Source organism: Prunus persica, chromosome G4, assembly GCF_000346465.2.
Source record: "Prunus persica cultivar Lovell chromosome G4, Prunus_persica_NCBIv2, whole genome shotgun sequence".
Lineage (NCBI taxonomy): Eukaryota > Viridiplantae > Streptophyta > Magnoliopsida > Rosales > Rosaceae > Prunus > Prunus persica.
Window position 1 is genome coordinate 3856550 of NC_034012.1, and position 24055 is coordinate 3880604.

General features: G+C 37.1%; 4 protein-coding genes across 4 annotated transcripts; 1 reads left to right on the forward strand and 3 right to left on the reverse strand.

The window, feature by feature from the left end:
• LOC18778960 (phospho-N-acetylmuramoyl-pentapeptide-transferase homolog) lies at positions 402 to 4701 on the reverse strand. Its single transcript, XM_007211685.2, has 8 exons — positions 4237 to 4701; positions 4002 to 4076; positions 3533 to 3750; positions 2674 to 3124; positions 2487 to 2551; positions 1654 to 1844; positions 921 to 1129; positions 402 to 819 (listed from the first exon to the last, which is right to left on the reverse strand). The coding sequence occupies exons 1-8, from the start codon at positions 4369 to 4371 to the stop codon at positions 637 to 639; spliced, it is 1527 nt and encodes a 508-aa protein (XP_007211747.2). The 5' UTR covers positions 4372 to 4701; the 3' UTR covers positions 402 to 636.
• On the reverse strand, positions 5177 to 9231 carry LOC18778531 (la-related protein 6A). Its single transcript, XM_007211383.2, has 11 exons — positions 8821 to 9231; positions 7993 to 8074; positions 7090 to 7184; positions 6925 to 6996; positions 6749 to 6825; positions 6575 to 6659; positions 6271 to 6318; positions 6100 to 6165; positions 5851 to 5994; positions 5609 to 5702; positions 5177 to 5524 (listed from the first exon to the last, which is right to left on the reverse strand). The coding sequence occupies exons 1-11, from the start codon at positions 9052 to 9054 to the stop codon at positions 5391 to 5393; spliced, it is 1131 nt and encodes a 376-aa protein (XP_007211445.1). The 5' UTR covers positions 9055 to 9231; the 3' UTR covers positions 5177 to 5390.
• On the reverse strand, positions 10391 to 14469 carry LOC18778247. The gene is made up of 3 exons (XM_007213814.2): positions 14072 to 14469; positions 11569 to 12066; positions 10391 to 11183 (listed from the first exon to the last, which is right to left on the reverse strand). The coding sequence occupies exons 1-3, from the start codon at positions 14157 to 14159 to the stop codon at positions 10585 to 10587; spliced, it is 1185 nt and encodes a 394-aa protein (XP_007213876.1). The 5' UTR covers positions 14160 to 14469; the 3' UTR covers positions 10391 to 10584.
• Positions 16445 to 18955, forward strand: LOC18780612 (prefoldin subunit 6). Its single transcript, XM_007212159.2, has 5 exons — positions 16445 to 16633; positions 16707 to 16777; positions 17081 to 17205; positions 18324 to 18384; positions 18692 to 18955. Exons 1-5 carry the CDS (start codon positions 16555 to 16557, stop codon positions 18746 to 18748), a joined length of 393 nt encoding a protein of 130 aa, XP_007212221.1. The 5' UTR covers positions 16445 to 16554; the 3' UTR covers positions 18749 to 18955.

Here is a 24055-nt window from a genome sequence, read left to right on the forward strand (position 1 = left end):
ATGGTGTATAATATGGATATACCATATCGTGTGGTATAAAAATGTGGTGAGTGTAGCATTACTCAATAATTATTTCTTCATAAAACTTGATAGAGTTTAGTCTAGTGGTGCTTGCAAAACAATAAGTGAAACTACTATATACTAATAGACAGTATAAATTTTTTAGTGTTAAGGTTTGAAAAGGCAAATAAAAAAAGTGTAAAGGTTCTTAAAAAAAATTCCCAAGTGTAAAATAGATGTTTAGTGACCTCGGATACAAGAATAATTGTTTTTAATCACATCTAATAATAGGCTATATCGAAGAAAATTGACATGCAAATCATTCGAATGGTCTTTCACATTTGAACTTGAAGATATAATTTTCAAAAAATTGATTGTATAAAAGGTTTGAAGAAAAAATAAAATTACGAATTGTCAAATATACTTGTGATCAACGTATCGAACTACAACTGGTATTCAGTCTTCTAAGCAAAAAATTGGCATACAGGGTTTGACTTGTAAATATACTATATTTTCAGAGCAAGCTGTTGAATTACAAATAAATAAACCTTACATCATATAAGAAATAATTTTAGTGATCCTAAGTAACTACAAAGAATGGTAACAACAAGGAGTCCATTGTCCATCATCCAAATGTTATGCAGAAATCAGACCCAGATAGCCAGCGCATAACGCCAATGTGGATGAAATAACGTATGCACCACCAACAATGACTGGTTCTTTCAACCCACATAGTTCAAGGTGATGATGAAACGGCGCCATTCGAAAGAGACGACGACCAGCTCCGTGCATGCGCTTGGTTGTCTTGAAGTACAATACCTATAAGCACACCAGTATATCAATCCAGAGATAAGCTGCACTGCACCTTAAAACAATCTATGAATGTGAAAGGTTATAGTTGAATGTGATCGGTAACAAACCTGCAGAATAACCGATAAGGCTTCCACGACGAAGATGCCAGATGAAACAAATAATGGAAAGAACATCCCTGTGCAACAAGCCATTGCAGCTAACCCTCCGCCTAGTGCCAAAGATCCCGTATCACCCATGAATACAGATGCCTTGTATCGATTGTGCAAAAGAAAACCAACGCAAGCTCCTGCCATTGATGCTCCAAATATAGCAAGGTCTGTTTCATATGGCATGCAATACTTAGCACTCTAGAATTATGCAGAAAAGAGAACTCCATTGCTTAATCATTGACAAGTTTACAATGTTGAGTTAATAATCCAACCCTTGGTGGGATTGTGCTAGTGATGATGCAACCAAATTGCAAAAGATAATCTTCTATTTAACATATAACATATACAGTTGCAGTAGCAATGATTGAGAATGCAAACCATTGCGCTCTCACTCTGAATAATAATCTACAAAACATTGAGGACTTATCTCCACTAAACGAAAAGCAAATTTACAAGTAATTAGCTGCCAAACTGTTGAGCAAATTGGCGACTTCACATGCTGATTTAGAGGATAGAAATCAAAAATCAATCCATAAAGTGATTTTATATCAAAGTCGGCCACATTATAATCCTGTTCTGCATGCCGTTTAGATATGTTTCATCGATTAAAAAACACCATTATCCTATCACATGCAACATATAAACTGCATTACAAACAAATTAAAAATATCATAATGACTACTACACTGACCAGAACATACTGGAAGCACTGCGATCGACATTCCTATAAAAGCCAACGCAGCAGTCCCTCCAGCCAGCCCATCAAGACCATCTGTTAAGTTAACCCCATTTCCCATAGAAACAAAACAGAATGAGGCCAACGCCAGATAACATTTACCCAGGCACACAAGGCCCAGTGCAGGTAGAGGAACCAACATTTTCCTGCATTAAGAAACAGAAGATCGACTTGAGCAAAAGTACCATGTCTAAAGCATTTGTCAAAATGTTTTGTCTTTTCTCAATCAATGGCAGTGCTATATAAAGAAATATTGATTTTATTTATAAATATACCTAGTAGTACGAGATTCCCAAAATAATTGCACATTCTCCATTAGGCTTTTTATCTTATAACCATGTGTATTGTATTTTACATCTATGAAACTTTCTAATAAATACTAGGATGTTATGATCTCACACAGTGTTTAGGTTAACATAATAGTTATTAAATCTTGCTTCTAGTTCAGTATCTTCTATTGTGCCCAAACACATATGCTACAGTTATAAAAGTTTCATCACTTGTAAAACGAATTATCTTATGTATTTAAAAAATAAACACAATATCTCACACTTGAAAATTCTGCTATGCACATCCTGTTGCAGATTGTTTCTCACTTAAATCTCATGATTTTTAGGCCAATCCGTGTATTTAATTTGGCATAACAGCAACTATAATTCACATACTACGCCCTATTTTGTCAGACTGATAATTAGCGCCAAACACAAGTTTATATTTTCTTGCAAACTCATCATCATAAGAATAGAAATGTGCGTTACCATCAGAAAAATAGTTAGAAGAAGATATACATGCCATAGGGTGATGATATTTTTGTTGTATGCAACCAATATGAAAACCAGATTCCAACAGCTACCTGTAAAATTAGCATAACTTAAATATTGCTCAAAAGTTTGATAGAACTTAGAATCAATTCTATTTTTTTTAAACAGCAATACGCAAAAAGTTTGAGAAAGAAAAACTTGATGAAAAATTTACCTCCATAATAATTTTTGTCCATGCGGATAAACCAGTGTTATGGTTCTTGATAAGGCTTAATGTATCATCAAGTAGCCCAATTGCAGCAAATGCAAGAGTTGCTAGAGCTACTCCAGAAACTTCGACAGAAGAAAAACCGGCAATGAATTTCGCAACAATTACACCAACTGGTACAAAAAATAGCCCACCCATAGTGGGAGTTCTTTTCTTTAAGGAGTGCCTTACAGGCCCTTCTATCCTGATAATTTGACGAATCTTCAAGACATAGAGAAATGGAACACAAACGTATCCCGCACATGCAGCTAAAGCGGCTGATATGAAAAAGGGGCAGGTCAAGTGAAATGGTGACAAAGGTAGTCTAACAATCCGCCATGCACACCAATCCACATATAGAAGCACCACCACTAAGAAAATTATCAGTCCAGTGTTGAGTAATACTCCATTCCTGATCCTGCAAATGTAGAGTGTAAACGACCATCAAACTAAGAAGGCTGCAGACACCTCACTAATCTAACAACCTGAGTAGATTCCCATACAGTAAAAGATTTACGATTTCCCATTGTACCCAAAAAAAAAGAAAAAAAAGAGAGGACATTCCCTTGGATTCATTATTTTATTAGCTAGGCTCCATTGACTTTAAACTTTTAATTTTTAAATAAGCACAATCACAAAACCAAACACTGACACACTAACTACAATTACATCATTGACTTTTGCTCAAACAACTTTAAAATACCATAAGTTTATTCAGTACGCTTGCTTTTCATTAGAATTCCATTTCTTGAAATCCGCATCCAATGAGCAATAATCAGAACCACAATAAAGCAAAACGGCCAATTCCTAAGGTTGACCTACTTGCCTGTGCTTCTTACGCTGTTTCCCAAGCAATGCAAACCGATGAGCAGTCACAGTTAGAGACTCATTAGTTGATACAGTGATGGCAGGCAAATCAATATCGGCCACGGGAGTTACAACGAACTCTGCATCACTATCTTCACCACCGCTGGAATAAATCATGTAACCTGTAGACTCTTCATGGTTTCCCCAATCATCAAGTGGTGCTACATCAGCTGCATCCTATAGATCGATTTAATTTTAAGTACAAATTAATGGAGTCACCCCAATCACAATAATGGTTTGCATTTTTTGTATTGGAGAAACCAACGTAGGTTTCTGTTAAAATTGAGAATTCATTGAAAACCTTCCAAAAAGAAGGAAACTTGATAGTTGATTCTAAATGTAAACAGAATCAGACACCCAATATGAACAAACAAGAAAAAGAAGTCATCATTGTCAGTTAGCATATGGGCCATGAATTAGAAGCTCACCGCATCAAAGGCACCGAAATCAACATCACTATAACGATAGCGGCGTCCATGCCTTCGGAAACTTGGTCCAATCAACTGCAATACAAATTTATTAAATGAGCACCGGTTAATAAAATTTTCACAGTTGAAAATCCTCAAAGTTGACTTTCTCAGCAACCAAACGGAAATTAAATTCCGAATTGAACCAAAGAAAACAAAAAAGAAATGAATCGGCGATGCCAAAAGATTAACAGACCTTAAGATCGTAACTCGGGGGCGAAAAGGCCGAAACGGATCCAAGACGAGGGACCGTACAGAGTGAGCAGTAGTTGTGCGAGCGAGAGAGTTGGAGAGGAGAGAGATGGCGGAAAGTCGGAGAATAAGATGTCATGGCTCTGAAGAAGAAGAAGAAGAAGCTGGTGAGAATGAGAATGGGAGGAGGAGAGATGGTTCAGATCTTGAAGAGGTTGGTAAGGCCATTAAAAACTGGAGAGTCAGGGATATTCGAGTTTTCAGGCATTTTATACCAAAAGAAAAGAAACTATTTGTAGCTTTAGGCCGGAGGGAAAGCAAAAGTGAAAACACAGACTTTGAAATTCTCGCAACGTTTTTTCTGTTTTTAATCTGACTGTTTTGACGCGCCAAATCGAGCGTGGGAACTGGTACGGCGTATCAGATATGGGCCAGGTGGCACCTGAGAGAGAATTTGTGAATGTCACTTTCTAGTTGATTTATTTTTTCATACAGCCGATCATTTAAATTACTCTAATAGTGGATGAAGTGAATTCAAATTTGGGTTCAAGGAAACGAATTTGAGTGTTATTTTCTGCTAAAGTTAGGAAGACGGAAGAGGTTTTGTCACAAATATTATTAAAATGTCATAAGGATTAAAATTAGGAAAATAGAGGAGGTTTTGTCGCAAATATTACCAAAATATCATAAGCACTCAAATCTGTTGCCCAACTTGAGTTAATTTATTTTGTCGTGAAGAAAAGAAATTCAATTATTGTAGGTGTAATTTCCTTTCCATTTGGCCAGTTGTCAATCCATGCGTCATGGTGTTAGTTTCAGTCCCACCCAGTTTACCAGTGGATTAGGTAAACGTTTGATTCGAACATATGATGTCATAGATTCTCTCACTAGGAGACATTCACCCAATCTTTGATTTGTCTTGCATGTTTGGAATGGCTCCAAAATGAAAAGCGTGCAACACGACCACAATGGTTTTGCATTTACCCACCTTAATACTTGCTACATTCACAAACCCAACTAAAATTCAACAGAAATTCGTGTACCGATTGATGAAATATTCACATAGCCCGCCAGCACCAGTAGTACACACACCACACATACATCGGAAAATGTTGTCAAACACAAAATCGCTCAAAGATCTGGTAATTGAATCACTTGCTAACTCTGATTGGAGTTGGCGCCCAGAGTCCGACCACGCCCCATTGTGAATCCCCTGGTTCCATCAGGCATTCTCGGGCCAGGTGGTGGCTTTGAAGGTTCAATCCCATGATTAGCCGAACTGGTTCCGTGACCTAGGGAGGAACAAAATATCAAACGTTTAAGTTAGATTAGCCCAAGGAAAGGAACCAACTCAAAAAAGTAGCTCACCAACATACCAAACCCATTGGTGACACGGTATTTTTGCCTTCCTGATTGGCCCCGATTTCGACCTCTATGCCCATTTTTCTCCTTGGGGACTCTCTCACCATCCTAGAATGGTAAAAGCAAAAAGAACTTTAGAACTGAAAACCACATCTCCAGTAGTTTGAAAAATAAAAAATAAAAAATAAAAAATCAAGGACTCCAGTAGAAAGTAAATATGAACAACTGCTCATGAGAGAATTCAACACCACTTTACCTCATCGTCAGGTGTCCGAGTATCATTATGATGCTCACTTGCATTATGATTCTCCTCACCTCCTGTTTGATCAGAAGTTCTGTTACCACTACTCTTCTCAGAGTCAAAACCCCTCCAGGCTTGTTTTCTCTGTCCATACTTCCCCTGATGCAAATAAAACAAACATTAATTCCTCTTCTTGCCCTGAACGAAATGTTAAAAATAAAAATAAAAAAATATTTTAAATAAATGAATAACAGAACCATTTACCATTTGCTTAAGATGCTTCACCCGCATGCCATTTCTCCAGTCCTCCTCATTATTTAAAGTTGTGACCTAACGCAAATCACCAGGAAAGAAACTGTAATGTAAAGACTAAATATCCAAGCTATAAAGCCCAATGCAAATGGATGATGGTGATGGAAAGAACAAGATACTTACAGCTTTGTCAGCAGCCTCCACAGTATCATACTCCACTAGAGCATGCAACTGCAGTAAAGAATCAGACACATTACAAAAGGATGCCAAGAAATCTCATGATGTGTTCAGAAAAAAAGACCTCAATCAAAGTATAAAGACAGTGGTAGGTGTAACCATCCCATTAAACCTAAACAGTTAGGTGTAACCATCCCACACATTCAACATAAGGCATTCACCACCCAATCACAAACACCCAAGACATTCATTGATTCCTCATTTCTCCAGATTTCATAACTAGCATGCACATGTGTTTTAAAAACCATACCTTATTACTGATCAGCTTCTCAGCCTTGCTGCCTTTTGTTGATGCTTCTATGGCATGGGGGTCAAGTATGCATACATCTTTTATACTGGAAATTTAAAAAGTATGCTTAATCATATATGGAAGAGAACGGTAATCTGACAGCACGAAAAGAAAAGGGAAAAAAATAAAATATACTTTCCAGCTTCACCAAATATTCTTTTGAGGTTCTCCACTGAATGATCCTCAGGTAGGTTCTCTACCAAAACAGTGCACTACAATCCCCAAAATCAGATGCTTAAAGATTTCTAAAAACAATATATCCAAATTCAAAAAAACATATGCATATATATAAACGAAATTCTGCAGAATACCTTTGCATCCCTGTTTTCAGGTAATGGAAGAGGATGAAGCCGTTTTAGCTTCTTCCCATTCGAACTCACAACCTACAATAAGGCAAATTAATGCTTATATGTTAGCATGTTCATCATCCCACAGGCACTCACATTGTTACAAGAGAACAAAAGAAGAAATATTACAAGGAGGGAAGACTCCCTCAATGCAGCCGCTATTAGTGAATTGTTTCGAATGAGCTTTTTCATTTTTCTAAAAGAAGCAATAACTGAAATAGGAACTGCAAGAAGATATGTCCAAAAGTTAGAGCATTGTTACAAAACAAAATAAATATTACTAGTTAAGGAAAGGAGACAACCAAGTTTTGTTGTTAAAATTAAGATTTTTGAACACCACATAACAAACAAATTGATCAATACAAAACACCAGTGCAACACACAGGTTTGCAGCTAGTTGTATTAAAAAGATTTCTCACACACAAACACACATGGAGGAACAAGATAAGGAAGTCTGAAAGAGAAGAGGGCCAGTTCTCATATTGCTGCCACTAGAGGAGCAATCACCCCCTATCTCAGAAAGATAAATCAACAACACTACACTAAATTGAAAAAAAGGAATAACCAATGGAATGAATCAGTTTCTAATTCCGAAAACTGCTCTCGCAATAGAATTTGATGAATAGAGAAGGAATCAGTCAGCAGTAAGTTTGATAGTCATTCAAAACCAACCACAGATGCTCGGCACAGCTAAATCTAGCTGCACCAGGAAAACACCAAGGCAAGGCAACATGTCAGAAGTACCTGCTTTACTCATCACCTTCATCTTCTCTACTCTACTATTGCCAGATAATATTAACATAATTGACACTGTACAATTTAAGCACCCCACAATACTAATAAACTAGCAATAACAATTATAACGCATAGGGAAAGATTAGTTAAAAATTAAGAAGCCACTTGTGGGACACGGGAAAGATTGGTATAATGTAAGGGGGATATCAGACCAGACGAAAAGATATGCAAGTTTCAGTTCTGTACAAAACATCATACTCCTAAAAACCACGTTGAATAAAAACACCAACTACTCACCAAAACCTTCTTTGTTCTTCTTAATCAAACTCAACATATGCTTATCAGAGGGCAAATTTTCATCACTGAAATAATATTCCACCTGCAAAACCACAAAGAACATTAAATAAATAAAAAAGAATTACATGACAAATTTGATTTAATACAGCATTAATTCGTTACAATGTCAATGACAAATAATTCATTTTTGTTCTCCCTTCACTTTTAATTCAAATTGTCGCTTAGCTTTACTTACTAATCAAACTTTAACCTCCCCATTTGATTAAAGCTCGGCATGAGTCAAACTTTAGACTCAGCTCGAGAGCAACAACACAATAAGTACTCGTTATTCTCTCCCCTGCGGTCCCAAGCTTCTAATCTAACCCCTATCTTAGGTTTTCATAAGTGCAACGGTCGGTGAACAATGTGAGTAAATAAAGTAGCACATTACTTTCTTTACCAGAAAATTAGCACATAAAACGGCTTTAAAAAGTGCATTCAAATAACCACTGAATTCAAATTCACTTATCGCATGCATAACCACATAGGAAAGCAACTTGTGTCCGAAATAACTTTGATAATTTCTTTTACCATTGCTAGACGGGTTCTCGAATACAGATGAAAACAAATACAAATTTGGAACATAATTTCAAAAAATCCTAAAGCTACTCAATCATTCGGGAGGGAGCATGCGATTCTAGGGTTCATAATCAATAAAACACAGAATATAAATTTCTTCGAACCTCAGAATATCAGCTCCAAATCATATTTCCTTTTAAATGCAAACAGATATTAAGCTCCTAGGGTTCATTATCCACATATTCAGAGATAGAGACAGAGAGATCTTACCTGCTTAATAATTTTCTGTTTGAGGTCATTGGAGAGACCGCCGGTCCCAGACGATTGATCAGGGTCATCGTCGGAAGGCTGTGGTTGAATCTCGGAGGAGACGCGATCGGGAGATCCAACGGGTGAGACATCAGAACCGTCCTTCGGAGACGGCGGAGGCGAGTCGGTGCTTCTGATGACGGCTGTGTCGGTGGGGGCGGCGACGGTTACGGTGGGCCCCTCTTCGCCTTCCATTTTATGAAAGAACAAAGAGGAGGAGAGGAGAGAACCTTCAAAGGTTTCAAAAGCGAAGGCAGGTCCCCGCTCTTTCTTCTCCTAATTTCTGGTTGCTTCTCCTTTCCGTTAAATAGAATTGCAAGAGCAAGACGTCCGCCGAGGACATTGAGGTCATTTCGGGCACTTCAATATTTTCATTAGGTAAATTACAAAAATAGTTCATGTAGTTCTGTTCATTTTCACTAAAGTTCAGATAAATTTGATTTTAACTATTTTATCCCTATAGTTGTGTAATGTTCGAAGAAAATTTTAATTCATATCAGTTCCATTCTCTTGACCTCTGGGGTCCAAGAGACTCGTGGTTATTCACTTTTAGATTTAATCCAAAGGTTAAGAAAAATTTACTTTAAAATATCTTTTTTCTTTTACCTTTTAAATTTCACTTAACAAAAAAAGAAAAAACTAAAAACTAAAAACCCAAAATCTGTTCTTCTTCCTCCCGCTGCCCCCACATTCTGCTTCCTCCCATTGTTGCAGCAACAACAACTCCGACTCCGGCGTAGCCAACGAAAATCCAGAGCGACTTATTCCCTCGCACTTCAACAAGGTCAGTTTCTTGTTCTTATTCAAATTTTCACTCAATTTTCGGATTTGAAATCATGAACCCATATATGGGAATTTCAATTGAGTTTGTGTTATTTTTTATTTTGAAACCATGTAACTTTTCCTTATACGCATATGAACTAATATCAGGCTCTAGTGGAGTATGATACTGTAAATTTGATTTTAACTATTTTATCCCTATAGTTGTGTAATGTTCGAAGAAAATTTTAATTCATATATGTGAATTGCGTACATGTTATTTGAGGAATAAAAGTTTATGGGGAGGAAAGGCTACCTATTCCAAGGTCAGGGCATACCAAGTTTTCTTTGAGGACTTACAGAGAGGATCTTAGTCAATTTTTTTAGTTTTTATAGATTACTCATTAAAAAGGATTGTCGGCACAGCATAGGGTGTAGTCATTTTAGGTGGTTTACTTAGTGGAAAACAAATCTATTTCATATGCAAAAGAAGTATATTATTTTTCATTATTTATTGATTGTTAGTTTATGAGTTGATAGGATTTCAACTTTTTGGTAGTAGTCTAATTTTACCATCAGATACGAATTGATGACAATGTTTTTCCTTTTATGTGGCCTGATTTACATATTTGATTTTGATTTTGGTCATTCGACCGTACGCATTATTATGAATACACACGTAGATTAGCACCTCGTGTAGGGCAAAAACCGTAACTCTATTAGTGAATAAATGTTGTACCGCTAAAACTTTGCTTTTAGAAGCCTATGTATGTCTTCACCATTAGAAATATTGATTAAAGGAAAAGACATTCACATTCTTATAGCAAAATTATAAAAGCAAAAGACAACATACAAGTTATAGTACTTTGGGACTATTGTTTGCAACAATCCCATGCTAGACGTACTAAAACCAAAACGTTACATATGATAAGCTCTCTAGCCAAACAAACATACCCTACCCTAACCCTAAACCAAAACCCAAACAAGCACCCAAAAAGCAAGCCCAAGTGTCATCCTTCCCAATCCTCCAAACCCATTTCTCCAAGACCCAGAAAACCAAACCCGGACATCATCCACCACAGGCCCACATAGCGAGCTCATGTCGTCAGTCCTGGTGTTATAATACACACTGTAGAATGCAATCCTTGTCCTCTCAGCTCTGGCCGTGAAATTCACATTGGCACTTTGGAATGTGCTGTTGGAATTAGGGGTATAATGGACATTTTGGGCTTGGTCACCAGCAAAGGCCATGACAGCAAGAGGCTGCTTGCATTTGTCATTAGCATGGCCTAAAGAGAAGGTTAGGGTGTATGGCTTGTTGGGGGAAGTTTCAACCATTTGGGAAATAATGCCTTCCTTCCCAGATAGCAATTCAATGGCTCGCTTGCCTTGCGGCACAGTAAAATGGTAGGAGTCGATGTACCTAACAGCACGGTTGGACTCAACGATCCAACCGGGTAACGAGGATGTTTCTTCGTCGAGGTTGGTGGGAAGCAGCACCCCTAGCGAGATGTTTGCGAACATCCATGGACCTTCCTCAAAATCACCATTGATCACTGCGTTGTCTGCACAAAATATGGCAAATACTCACTTTTTAGTAACATGAAATCGTATAGCATTTTTTGTGTGTACCTTCGGCCGAGTTTCAAAACCCAACATTGATTTATGTTACTTAGTTAGAATGTGAATCTAAATCATATATTTATATAATAATTTAATTATTAATGAAATTGAGAAGGCTCCATACCCTAAACTTGAAGTCCATAAATAGTAACTCTTTAGTTGGGGACAATTTATAAATCCTTATTTCTTTGATTAGGTGGTCAAAGGTCAAAAGCGTCAAATAATTTTACCCACTCATAGAAAATTAGTACTTCACCTAATTAAGTAATGGGCCCATAGGGTTTGAATTGAAGAAGTCAAGACAAGTGAGAGGAAAATAATTTTTACCTTTGGGCCTATCAGGGGTAAAGAGCTTCTTGATAGCAACATCATCAATGATGGGCCCACAGGTGGGGTCATCTTCCATGCCGGGATTCCTGAAGACCAACATCGCATCATCCTCCTCAGCCGCGAAAGCCCACGCGTAAGGGTCCCACCCTTGCACGTTGTACAAGGTCTGCAGGTCTATCGTCTGCGATGCAGGTGGCACTGACACGTTCAATGACTCCAGCTGTGCGCAAGTGCGAGCCGCACTGAACGTGACGGAGTAGATGGAGCCTTTCTCCACCTTCACTTGCTGGCTTATTTCGGCGTCGTTTCCCAGCCTCACTGCGTGTCTACCTTGCGGTACGATGAGGATCATCCCACCCTGTTTCTGCCCCGACTCCACAAGCTCAACGGTGCCGTTTGATTTCCAGCTGGGGATCCCCATGGGCCCATCTACTATAGCCTCGTTTGAGAAGCCGCCTGATGGGGTCATTTCAAAATCACCATTTGGCACTGGCCCTGCCCCATCATAAAATTGTAAGGATTAGTGTTTACCTAATTAAATAGAGTAATGATGTGCTTATCATATTTTTATTCTATAATTCTATATCATATGATATGATGTGATATGTTTATATCATATGACATATTAATTAAATTAATAAAATATATCTTAATTAAAAAAATTAAAAAATTAAAAACTAAAATTAATCATAAAAGAAATGAAAATATTAAATAATTTTAATAGGTCACATAAAGCGATATACGAATGTGTTACATAAATATAGTAATAGTAGCATTATTCAATTAAATAGTATATTTTTGTGAGTGCTATTATTATGAGCTTATCGCTAAAATGGTTAAAAGTAACTATTTTACACTTCAAATTCGGTGTTTAAATTATTGTATTTTTTACACAAATGATAATGAGAAAGAGAAATTCGAACATAAAATCTCAAATACGAAGGTAACTGTTCTTAATCAGTTGAGAATTCTATTGCCTAAAAAGGGCAAGTATGTCATGGTCATACAAAGGCTGAAAATTCTTTTGCCTTGGCTTTTCTCCTATCTCAAAAGAGGGCCAGGCAATGAATTATTAAAGATTCAGCCATGCACGCTCTCTGGTCAAGAAATGGTCCTCCAGATCTCAACTCAAATGTGAAGCAACGCTACAGCAAAACAGTCTGATATGTTGTATCATGACATGACAGTGGGGAAAAAACTGGCCACTCAATGACAAAATTGCGTCGGCTACTGATATTTTCCCCGTTGGAAATTAATAATATCAAACAAGTTGATAAAAAATTGTCAATCTCAAGGTGTTGTTTTCAATTCCAAAAATATGTAAAATGCTTTTGTTTTTGTTTTTGGAAATAAATCGACCATTTGCTCTTCTGTTTTTTTGTCTTCAATTTTGTGTTGCTTCAGTTTCCCAAAATTACCAGAGAGCGAGCAAAAAGATCTATCCAATCCAAGTTCCATTCTTGGATAACCTTATCCATACATGGGCCTCAAATGTTTGTAAGCCCATAATCATATCAAATTAAGAATAATAAATTTTTTTTATAAAAAAAAAAAACAAGTAGACAAATTAAATTAGTGAAAAATAAAATTCTAATATGAACGCGTGGACCCTACAGCTCCGTATTTTTACGTGCACCAAACACCATGTGGCCGGCGAATGGGGTGGTGGTGATCTAAAGGACAAAGTATAAACTATGTCATAGGGTCAGTTACCTTTACGGAAAGGGGCTTTGTCCTTTTGTATGTGAGGAGAAAAAGATCAGCTCATTTGGCGCGAAGATTTGTGTCCACTTAGGTCATTTTGACATTTTTACCCCACTATTCGGATGGACCAAAGGGTAACTAGCTTTGGGGGGCCCTTGAGCTTCACTTTTTATGCATCTATAGTTTTTCTTCACAGTAATTTTATTTATTTATTAATTTAACAAAAGTTTTATTCTTCTTTTTGGGTATAGAATTTACCAAAAATTCATGGTGGCAAGTGGTGAAATTTACTTCAAGACAGAGAATACATGTTTTGATGGGAAATTTTCAAACGGACCCATGAATGTCAGAGCAAAAAAAGGATGAAAACCAAGAGCCTTGGCAAATAGTGTGATTGAAATGCTCGGAATTAGCAAAATACCATAAATTTTAATACATTACCACATTTAAAATGGAAGCTTTGAATGACAGAAAGCTTCAAGAAGAAAATTGCAGGCAAAAAGCTTCAAGAAAATGAGAAAATGCAGAAACACAAAGCAAGAAATTGCAAATCAAATCCGAACCCATGAAAGCTAATAGCCTAATTACTAAGCAAGAACTAATCTTTCATTACCAGTTCGGGACTGGAGTATTATTAATCAGATCTCATCTCAGCAGTTGGACAGAAAAACAAACATACTGAAACGCACCAACAGCGAAAATAAAGTAATTTTGAAACGCAAACTGAAAGAGAGAGCAGCAAATGTTTTCAAACACTGAGAAAGAAAATGAGGGACAGAGAACCCAGAAAGCGTACCATCTTCTGCTGAGATTTTAGTAGCCAAACGGCCAAGAAGAAGCATAATCGGTAAGACCCATTTGGGGAATGTGGAGCTCCGAGCCATTTTTCTTAGCCAAATACTCTCTCACTAACTCTCTCTCTCTCTCTCTCTCACACTCTCACTCTCTCTACTGAGTTTATAGGGACAGAGGAAAGAGGGGAGTGAGAGTGTCCTTTTATTCAAAAGATTCCAGTTCAATCGTCTTTATTCTTTAGCTAATAAGAAGGATTTACTTTATTTAATCAAAGTTTTACTTTGATATGATGAATTTGACATAAAGAGCAGAGCAGGGCTCCAACTTTCTTTATTTTTGGAATTAGAGAAGAGAAAAGAAAATAGAAAAAAAGTCGTCCTACCGTTCCCACCTGGATATGTTTTTAATTATTGATGATTTATTTATTATATTAATTGTAATGCCGTGTTTTGAGAATCGCGGTCTTGCGGCGGGCCCCTGACGTTCCGCCATTTCATGGTCTTTGACAGTCTTCAAGCACTCGTGAGTTTATTTATTTCCTTCGCCCAAAAAAAAGTAGAATGTAGGTTGTTTTTAGTCTTCCTTCGCAAACTTAAGTTCCGAGTACTTTGAATATAAGGTAAGGTTGTTTTGTTTGATAAACTTGTGTTTTGGATATAAAGGTAAGTTCCTTTGTTTGTTTGATTGTAAATTTAGGCTACATATTTATATATGATTTAACATTTTATCTTGATAATGATGTTTATACCTAAAATTTTCACCCCAGCTCCCCAAGGAGAAATGAAGTGGCAAGGGCCCATTGAGCCAACATTTTGGGCCTAGAAGCTAAAGCCTAAAGTAAAAAGACAAAGGGTCAGACCTAGGAGGCTCATGAGCGACGAACTTGGCCCAGGTCCAACTCAAGCCCAAGTCTACGGCCCAAAGATAAAATTGAATAAAGGTCCACTCAGCCCAAAACTAATGGATTGAAATTTTGGCCCAAGCATTAAAGAGACGACCCAAATCTAAGGCCTAACACAAATCGTCATACGTAACAAAGACTTCACCTAAGTCAATGCTCGTCATTTGTTCCTCAGTTGAGTAAAAAGCACGAGCGCCGACTGAGGCGAGGATTTCATGTGCACTACCTCAATAAGAGCACCACATAGCATAGCAAAATGAATGATGGGACGTTGAGCCACTTTCTGGAACTTGAGCTACTTAGAGATTGGAGCCCTTGGAAATCAGAGAGAAGGAATAATCAGAACAAGTACCTTGGAATAAGTGATCGAGGCATGATATAACAATAGGAGAGCGTCGCAAGTAAACCTTGGGTAGTGACTGTATATCTTGACACCTTTTGAAGGCGGCAAATTTTGCCTATAAATAATACAACAATTTTCATTTTTAAGACACCCAATCTCTCAACAAAAATCAAGCCAAAATGTTATTCAATGTATTCCCGAAACTAGATTTAGATAAATTTTATTGCTTTCCTAAGATTCAATATAGCATCATCATCATTGTAATTGTCCATTTAATATATTAACAAACAACTTTTTTCTTCAGAGTTTTCATTTTAGTCTTTGTTTTGGTTTAATTCAAAGAGGACTTGAGAGATCATTTGACCACCGAACACAACGCAACACAAGTACCCTTGTCACCAAGGCTAAGGACCCAACGTTCGAGAAATGGTTCCTAACTTGGGCCAAATTGTTTGACGAAATGAAATTCAAGACGCACACCACCATATCACTCTCTTCGATCTCATGACCATCAACAATCGTGATAGCTGGCACGCTGCACATATTGCTCACACCAAAGAAGGACAACTTTATTCCCAAATCCGTTCAGCCTAATGATTATTTTATTTGAAATAATCATCCTAGTTGGCCGAAAAGAATTTGAGGTCAACATATAAATGACCTAGATCCATGGTTTAGAAATACAAACATATTTCCATTTGAATATATACCTACTTACAATATTGGATCCATGAACATTTGCTTGCAAGGGCAAGACTAAAACTCGTAGGCCACCTTCCCCTAGCGGCCCCTGGTTTGTCTCAACCTCTTCTAGGCATGTTGTCGAATTATCTCTATGACAACTTTGCTAGGGAGGGGTAACTTTACGAGAGTGAGCGAGAAAATGGATTAAGATTAATCTAAGCTCAACCCCTGCCATTGTAATATATAAATAAATGAAATGTCGGCCAAATTTTATGTGCAACAACAACGAGGACGAAAATTAAAATGATACGGGGAGATCGCCCTTACATCCATGGCCCATGCTCTTTTTTTTTTTCTTTTTTTTTTTTTTTTTGTTTTCCAAGTGGGTCTAATGTTAACCAACAATTTTAAAGGAGGCAAGCCGAAGATCTGGACCTAAAAAACTTAAAAACTTGAATTAAGGCCCAACATAAAGAGACTAAAGAAAAGGGAGGGAGACCTAAGCTGCTACTGATCCGAAGACGAAGGAATACAAGTAACAACAGCAGCAAAAGCAATGGCGTCGTCGTCAGCTCTTCGGGAGCTTCAGCGCGAATTGGAGGCCAAAGCTAACGATCTCAGCAAAATCCAAAAAGGCAAGCCGTAGCTGTATGTATATACACTTATACTTGAATATGTAAAACCCTAACATGGCATTTGCTCTTTCAGATATTTCAAAGAATCATCAAGTGAGAAAGAAGTACACTATTCAGCTCGGCGAGAACGAGCTTGTTCTCAAGGTCACCTTCTGTCTCGATTGTGCTTTCTCTATTTTCTGTTTGGTTACCGGGAAAACGAAGTCAGCTCTTGTTATGAATTTTACATAAGCTGAGACGCTAAATTTCATTTAAATAGCCTTTTTCTTTTTTCAGAATACTTGAAGTGCTTTTCTGCTAAATTGATTACCTGATATTTGATATTTATGCAAAATTTTCATTTAGTTGGAAGCTAGTGGGCTTTGTTGTAGTGTTCATAATCTCATGGTTATTTGGTTAGTGATTTACTATTTGATCGAATACAAATATTATTGCTTGTGTTTGTAGGAATTGGATCTCCTGAGCGAAGACGCCAATGTTTTCAAATTGATCGGTCCGGTTCTTGTGAAGCAGGATTTGGCAGAGGCTAGGGCCAATGTGCGCAAGAGAATCGAATACATCTCTGCCGAACTGTATGCTTCTGTTTCATTTGTTTATATATGTACTCTGCACCAGTTTAGTTTATCATTTCAAATTTTAATTTCATGGATTATTGTTGTTAGGTTTCTTAACTTCAATAATGCGGTTCAGTATCGTAGTTATAAAAAAATTGTACGATAGATCAAATTTACAGAAGTTATTTAACCTAGATTGTGGGAACAATTTCAGAATGTTGTGAGAAAAGTGAGAGTTTAGATCGAATGTTGAAATTAGTCAAACCAATTTGATTATTTTTTGGTAAATTTAAAATTGTAACTAATCTATGTTAAATGATAGGCCTTGATCATTGATCTTAATGCTGGAAAGTGAAAATTTTAAATGGAACGTAATGAATCTAACTATAGCTTTTTCTTTTCTGATATTGCATATGGTACACTGTTTCCATATCAAATATATACGATTTATGATATGTTGTATAAATGCCAGACCATCGACAAACTTCTTTGAGGGCAAATTTCTCCCCACCAGATGGGGAAGGACCAAGGGTGCAATAGCATAAAGAAAAATGAAGCTTGCATTCTCAAAAACCAATTACTTAGAACAAAGTTTTTGTAATTGTAGCTAATAGTTGTCAATTTCATGGATGTTGAATTGCTTACTATAAAGCAAGACGTACTAGTTCTGAGTTTTCACAAAATGATGTGTAGGGGTCTCTGTTCTTTGGAATGAGTTATGTTCACATTCTCTGGGAAGGATGTCCATTATTTCATAAGAGGATGTTCAATGTATTCATATGCCTATTACCTTCATATATGTGATTGTGGGCCTAAGAAATATCTAAAGAAACAGGATTCATTGTTTGGTTAAATCCCAAAAAAGTGGAGAGGAATGAATAAATTGGGTATTGAGTCCAATTATAACCAGGTTTTGGTGTGTCTTTCTCTGAAGCTGTGTATTCTGTGCATGAGCTTATCTTGAGAAACCTTTTTCAAGGGAATTGTTAGATGGATCTCATACCAGTTATATGCTTTTCCAGACCATAGATGTCTCAAATTTTTTTCCCTATCTTTTTCTTGATCATCATAATCATATTCATGCAAAACTTGTTGCGTATGTTTGACACTGAAACTGTATTTATTCTGTGCAACAGGAAGCGGCTTGATACTACTCTTCAAGATTTGGACGAGAAGCAAAATAGCAAGAAAGAAACGGTTTGTATTCTTCCTTGTTTCTGTGTATCTTAAATGCTCTCGTATAATGCCATAGCCGTTTCATACAGCCTCGACTTTGATTGGGTTGTGGCAATATATCTATAGTATTTAGTATTTGAAGAATTAATTTCAGAAAGTGTACAATTAAATTGTTGCATTGGTTTTGTGTCTCTCCTTTCACCTTCTCGTATTGAAGTTGACTAGGGTTTACGCTGCAAAGGTCATAACTACAAGTTAACACCATTCTTAACCAATGTGGACATATATTTCAATATTAATTGCTTCCATTGGATATGTTGTCGTGCAGATGTTAAAATTACAACAGAGGGCTCAATCTCTCCAGGCTGGAAAAGCAAAGGCATAATCTGTTTTCGTAGTTGTGCTCTCTTTGTCAGAAGTAATGTATTCTATGAGTTTCTGTTGACGCTTGGATGTAGGTTCTTTTTTTTTTTCTTTTTTTTTTTTCTCTCTTGTTTGTTCAACATGATTTGTAACCTACCAAGACACGAAAAAATACAAGTTACTTATTGATAAAGTCAGTGTTGAGAAATGCAGCTGGGTTTATTCTCCATTCGGGTCGTTTTTAACGAATAGATGCGGGATGTATTTTGTATTGTGAAACAACATAGTGGTTGTCCAAACCTCATCTCTGGGAAATAGTCTTTCAGCACAGCACTAGCAGAGCAGTTGATAGCATTGATGCAAGTTGTCCCACACAACTTTTAAATGAAAATACCAGGGCGAGTCATTTCTGTCTCCATAAATGATTCAATATGACAAGGCTAGCTACACTATATGGCACTCAAATTAATGTGTTAATTGCCTCACCCCGGATGTTTTGGATTTCTAACTTCTTCAAAAAGCATGCTGAGAAGGAAAGCACCCAAATTTTTTTAGAACAATTCTCTCAAACTTTGTCTCCAATGGGTCGAAACTATATGCTTAGAACTTAAGCAGGATGGCTTGAGAGCATCAAAAGTTGGATCAAAAGAAGGAAAACGAGTTTGAATTAGAATTAATCAAAAGTTCAATCTCTTTTAGGATAACCCCAAAGCACACATGTACTAAAATGATTTTTTTTTCTTTTTCGGAGTGCCAATAACATCACCTAAACAGAAAAGCAGACAAGAAGGGAGGCAATCTTTCCATTTCCATAGCTTCAATGATCAAATTCAAGATAACCAAGCTCCACTTTGTGTCATGCTCATGTTTAATATCAATCTACAGGGTTTAGCCCCCTCCCACATGTTCATCATGCACATTGTCCCAAGTCCAAACAAATTAGGATGATGCTAGTTAGTTGTTGATCATAACCAACATTGGACTTTGTACATCCTATGGGAGTTTGAGGGAAAATCAAAAGATATGATTTCAAATATTGGTTTCACCAATTGCCCACATGACTTTTGTGTCAATATCTATGGTTTTAGGGTTTGTTTGATAGGGAGGACAACACTAGACTAGCAAAATGCCTACATTTCATGTACATTCAAGGCATAATATGGATATGTTATTTAACTTGGAGGAAAAATGGAGACTATTTATAAGAGGTTGATGACTAAAACTTATCCCTCCTAATCCCCTTGAATATGGTGGGATTAGGAGGTATAAGTTTTAGTCATCAACCTCTTAAGATTAGTCCTCCTTCATCCTTCAAGTTAGGCAACAATATTCATATTATGCCTTACTTGCACATGAAATACAGCCACGTTATTAGTCTAGTCTAATCCTCCCTAATAAACGAGGCCTAGTATAAACTCCAAAATTCCTTACATTCACTTTGGATGTTCTGCATATTGATGTATGCCGAAAGTTTAAGCTTTTGAAGTCAGTGATTATCTAACATGATATGAGAGCATTTTTTACAAGAGTCTTGAAAGTTCGAACACCCCGTTCCCACTTCCTCGTTGGATTGCAGGGTTCGGGGTGGGGAAAAGATGGATGCAGAGTTAGTGATGTTGCAACTTGCATGTTATTGCATTTGCATTATAGTCATGAGTAGTGTCCAAGAATTTGCAGGGGATATGAGATATTTGGCAAACAATATTCACGTGATTCGATTTTCAGCAATTATCTATATTGTCATCCTGATTCCTGAAGGTCCCTTCTAAAAACTTTGATGTCTGTTTTTGACTTACATATCTGAGTGTTTGATGTTATTTTAGTCAGACCATATAGCATGCGTGTATGTATATTATATATATATATGCTCTTGGCCACCATCACGTAGGGCATAAAGATACTCTCGGCCACCATCGCGTAGGGCACGCATGCTTGGCAATGGCATACACGACAAGACTGCGTTTTTGTAAAACACGATGGAAACCCACTACCCCAAACTTCCAGTACAGAGTTTGCCTTAGAAACCTCCAAGGAAATGTCCTAGCAATTGGCATGCATATATGTTCAGATACATCAAAAGAATGCGACTGAAGATTTGCTAGATGGTGAAATTGAAAATAAGGTAGCTAAGGCTGATATGACAGATTGCTGGAGGCACATGTGACATGAGGGAATGAATGAGGGAGGGGCACTACCAAAGGTGCCAATTTTTTCCCAACCAACTGCGATATAAAGATTGGTGTGTGTCAATGAAATTGTATCGGGATTTTTTGAGATGAATTTGACACCATGAAGGAAGTTGAGGTTCCACCCCAAAATCAATTGGCAATGTGAGGAGTAGCCCAATTCCTTATAAGCCTTTGCTAGGTTTCTCAACTTTCCAATGTGGAACTTTTTACTTTCACATTCTCACACGCCCCCGCACGTGTGATGAATTTTCAAGTCTAACACTTGAACAATACATTTTAGGTGACGTGAAGCACGTGTGGCCATGGGTCCATTTGCATATGAATATATCAATGAAATTCACCAACACATACTGCATAATATGGTGCTGGTGCAGCACCACTTCCTTTTCCTTTATCTGCAATATTTTTTCTGAAAATTATAGTGAAATCGTATATGTGTTTATCTTTCTCATCACATGATAAGTCATGTGACGAAAAATAGATATATAATTGGTTGTAAATCACTTACAATATCCGCAAACAAACACACAAAATGAAAAGATCATATTGTTAAGCTCCATAGTTTTTTTTTTTTTTAATCCAATATTATTAAGCTCCATATTGATAACTAACGAGATTTTTGTGAAGAAAAAATATATATGGGGCCCATATTGGGTTTAATTTTAATCTTAAAAGTGCATAATAATAAGTTATATATAATTGAGTAAAAAGGACCACATGGCATTTGGCTTTTGCTGCAGTGCGTGAGTGAGACCCCTCGACTTTCCCCCAACCCAAAGATTTGGTGAAGATATCATATATGCATAGTAATATAATTTGATTGTTACTTTGTCTTGGTGCACATGTTGGCAAGAGCATCTTCAATTTAATTCATCACTTAATTAGAGATTAATAAGCATGCGTGTATATATGACGGCATTTTACCTCACCATTTTAACTTAACCCCAAAGTTCCTTTTTCATCAATTCAAATAAAAAATTGCCATCTCCAATATTCCCCCAGCTGCCAAAAACAATATTCCGTTTCGTGCATGTATGAATCTCATCAAAACAACAACAAAACGCCGTTTTCTGTAATCATCCACATTTGGCCTTATGTGATTGGGGTTTAGGGGATCTAATTTCATATTATATTCTGCTATATCCCTTTCTAAGGTTGGTCCATTAATAATTGATCATCATATATCACCTTCTAACTCTCCTAGGGATAAGTAGATAAGTACGAACTCCCAGCCATCAACCTAAAATATTTGTGGACCATGAAACAATTCTTCACATGGGAGAATTGATGAGAAGATGGCCTTGCACCAAATTTTTAGAAGAAACGTTGTGCATCAAAATGAAATGGAAGCATCATTCGTATTTTCACGGCAATGTGGTCATCAGTTTTCTTGGGCGTGCCTCTTTTTAAACCAAGTAATGGGTCGAGCTGGCTGCTCACTTTACGTGGTTTGGAACATGTTCTACATCACTTTCACAATAAGAACAGGTAAAAGTAGCTGCGAACATGTTCTGAAACTCTTTTCCATGCATGCATACATACATGATACCTACACCGGTCAAACCCACAAAGACGTCAACGTCATCAACGAGGCAATGGTTGGTTAACCGGGCGTGGTCAAACTAATTAAGTCAACATGATCAACGATACCTTAGATTAGTGGTGGAGCTATTTGTTTAAGATAAACTGATGGACTGATATCTGACCCGCATTTGGAGAGGCATCCATTAAGGGACTCGGCAATTTGGCAATGTGACCCTACGAATTAAGGACCTCTTATTTACTTGAAAATATAACATATGTAAAGCAAAAGCTATGCTCTTTTCCTTTGTGTCTTTGTCTATAATCATAGCAATCTGAAGAGTATCATGTCTAGAGGAAATGAATTTGATCAAGGCATCTGACCTGATTAATACCACCATACCCTACAGCTCCATGCAATGCATACTAAACGAGACCAATTATGCCCTTCAAAGAAATCTTTCATTCCAAGCATTTAGGTATTTGGTCAAGATTACCACATTCATCAAGACCCACGATCTTCAAGAGTTAAAGACTTCTGTTCACTTTTAATTCATGTGCATGATAATGACTGCACGCTTATTCAAATATGAACGAAACTAAGCAATGTTCATAGTCTGATAACATACAATACGTTACGATGCAGGACAAGTCTGGAAAAACAACATTTCCCTACGGACAAACATCCTAATCACCATTCAGCACCATTAGTTATAAATATATTAGCTAGGCACCTAATCAGGTATAATGCTGGAAAGTTGAAGTACACTAGTTTCCAAGGCGGCCTGAAACACAGTTAAGGACCACATGATGTACAAGTATTGATTATAGCCATCTTATGAGAAGAACCATCATTTTACGTAGATGCTGGACCACCTTTAACTTGCCCACAAAATTGGCTATTGCCCCTGGCCTCCCAACCCAACCCAACCAACCATCACGGGAACTAACTTCTTTCTCTCCTTTTTGCATAATTTAATTTGTTTACTTCTTCCATTTTTCAACCCTAAGATATATGCATCATGGGCCATGAAGCATGTGTGGCACCAAAAAAGTTCAAACTTTGTTAATTATATGTGATATGGTCACATGAAACTTTTGGTTTGAATGCTATATATGCTGGCCACGTTACATTCACGATTTTTCTTCTTCATTTCGCATGCATTACCGCCAAATATTGCCTAATTAATTAATTTAGTTAATTACTCTTATTTGGTGTGAGAATTGTCTTCCTTAATTCTAATATACCTCAAATGGTGTTTTGGTAAACTGATGTTCGGTTTATGTGGTACATGTTCATGAGAAACCTTGAATAGGATTGGCATGTAAACCCTAAAAACAATTGCTTTATTTTCTTCACAATTTTCACGATCGACCCAATACACTTTTTCCGTGAGAGAGAGAGAGAGAGAGAGAGAGAGAGAGAGAGAGGCAAAGGAAGTATACAAAGCCACATAGTCCTTGTCATTGAGAGGCTCCCCAGAAATAAGGAGGTCCAATGAGGAGAGAGAGTCCCTATAATTACACAAATTGCTATAGACATAGTCACTAACAATGGAAGAGTGGTGGGGTTTCTGCTTAATCAAACCCAAACACGCACACGTCACTCACGTGCCTTT

Bases quoted from the DNA above. Each gene is read 5' to 3' on its own strand.
- LOC18778960 (XM_007211685.2), bottom strand. From the start codon at position 4,371: ATGACATCTTATTCTCCGACTTTCCGCCATCTCTCTCCTCTCCAACTC. The intron at 1,845-2,486 runs GTATATCTTCTT...TTCTTAATGCAG, and splicing joins ATATCATCACCCTATGGCAT to GAAAATGTTGGTTCCTCTAC. The intron at 820-920 runs GTTTGTTACCGA...GTGTGCTTATAG, and splicing joins CCTTATCGGTTATTCTGCAG to GTATTGTACTTCAAGACAAC.
- LOC18778531 (XM_007211383.2), bottom strand. From the start codon at position 9,054: ATGGAAGGCGAAGAGGGGCCCACCGTAACCGTCGCCGCCCCCACCGAC. The intron at 6,660-6,748 runs GTATATTTTATT...TTAAATTTCCAG, and splicing joins ATATTTGGTGAAGCTGGAAA to TATAAAAGATGTATGCATAC. The intron at 5,703-5,850 runs GTAAAGTGGTGT...TTACCATTCTAG, and splicing joins CTCGGACACCTGACGATGAG to GATGGTGAGAGAGTCCCCAA.
- LOC18778247 (XM_007213814.2), bottom strand. From the start codon at position 14,159: ATGGCTCGGAGCTCCACATTCCCCAAATGGGTCTTACCGATTATGCTT. The intron at 12,067-14,071 runs GTACGCTTTCTG...ATGATGGGGCAG, and splicing joins TAAAATCTCAGCAGAAGATG to GGCCAGTGCCAAATGGTGAT. The intron at 11,184-11,568 runs GTAAAAATTATT...TATTTTGTGCAG, and splicing joins TACCCCTGATAGGCCCAAAG to ACAACGCAGTGATCAATGGT.
- LOC18780612 (XM_007212159.2), top strand. From the start codon at position 16,555: ATGGCGTCGTCGTCAGCTCTTCGGGAGCTTCAGCGCGAATTGGAGGCC. The intron at 16,778-17,080 runs GTCACCTTCTGT...TTGTGTTTGTAG, and splicing joins AGAACGAGCTTGTTCTCAAG to GAATTGGATCTCCTGAGCGA. The intron at 17,206-18,323 runs GTATGCTTCTGT...TCTGTGCAACAG, and splicing joins GAATACATCTCTGCCGAACT to GAAGCGGCTTGATACTACTC.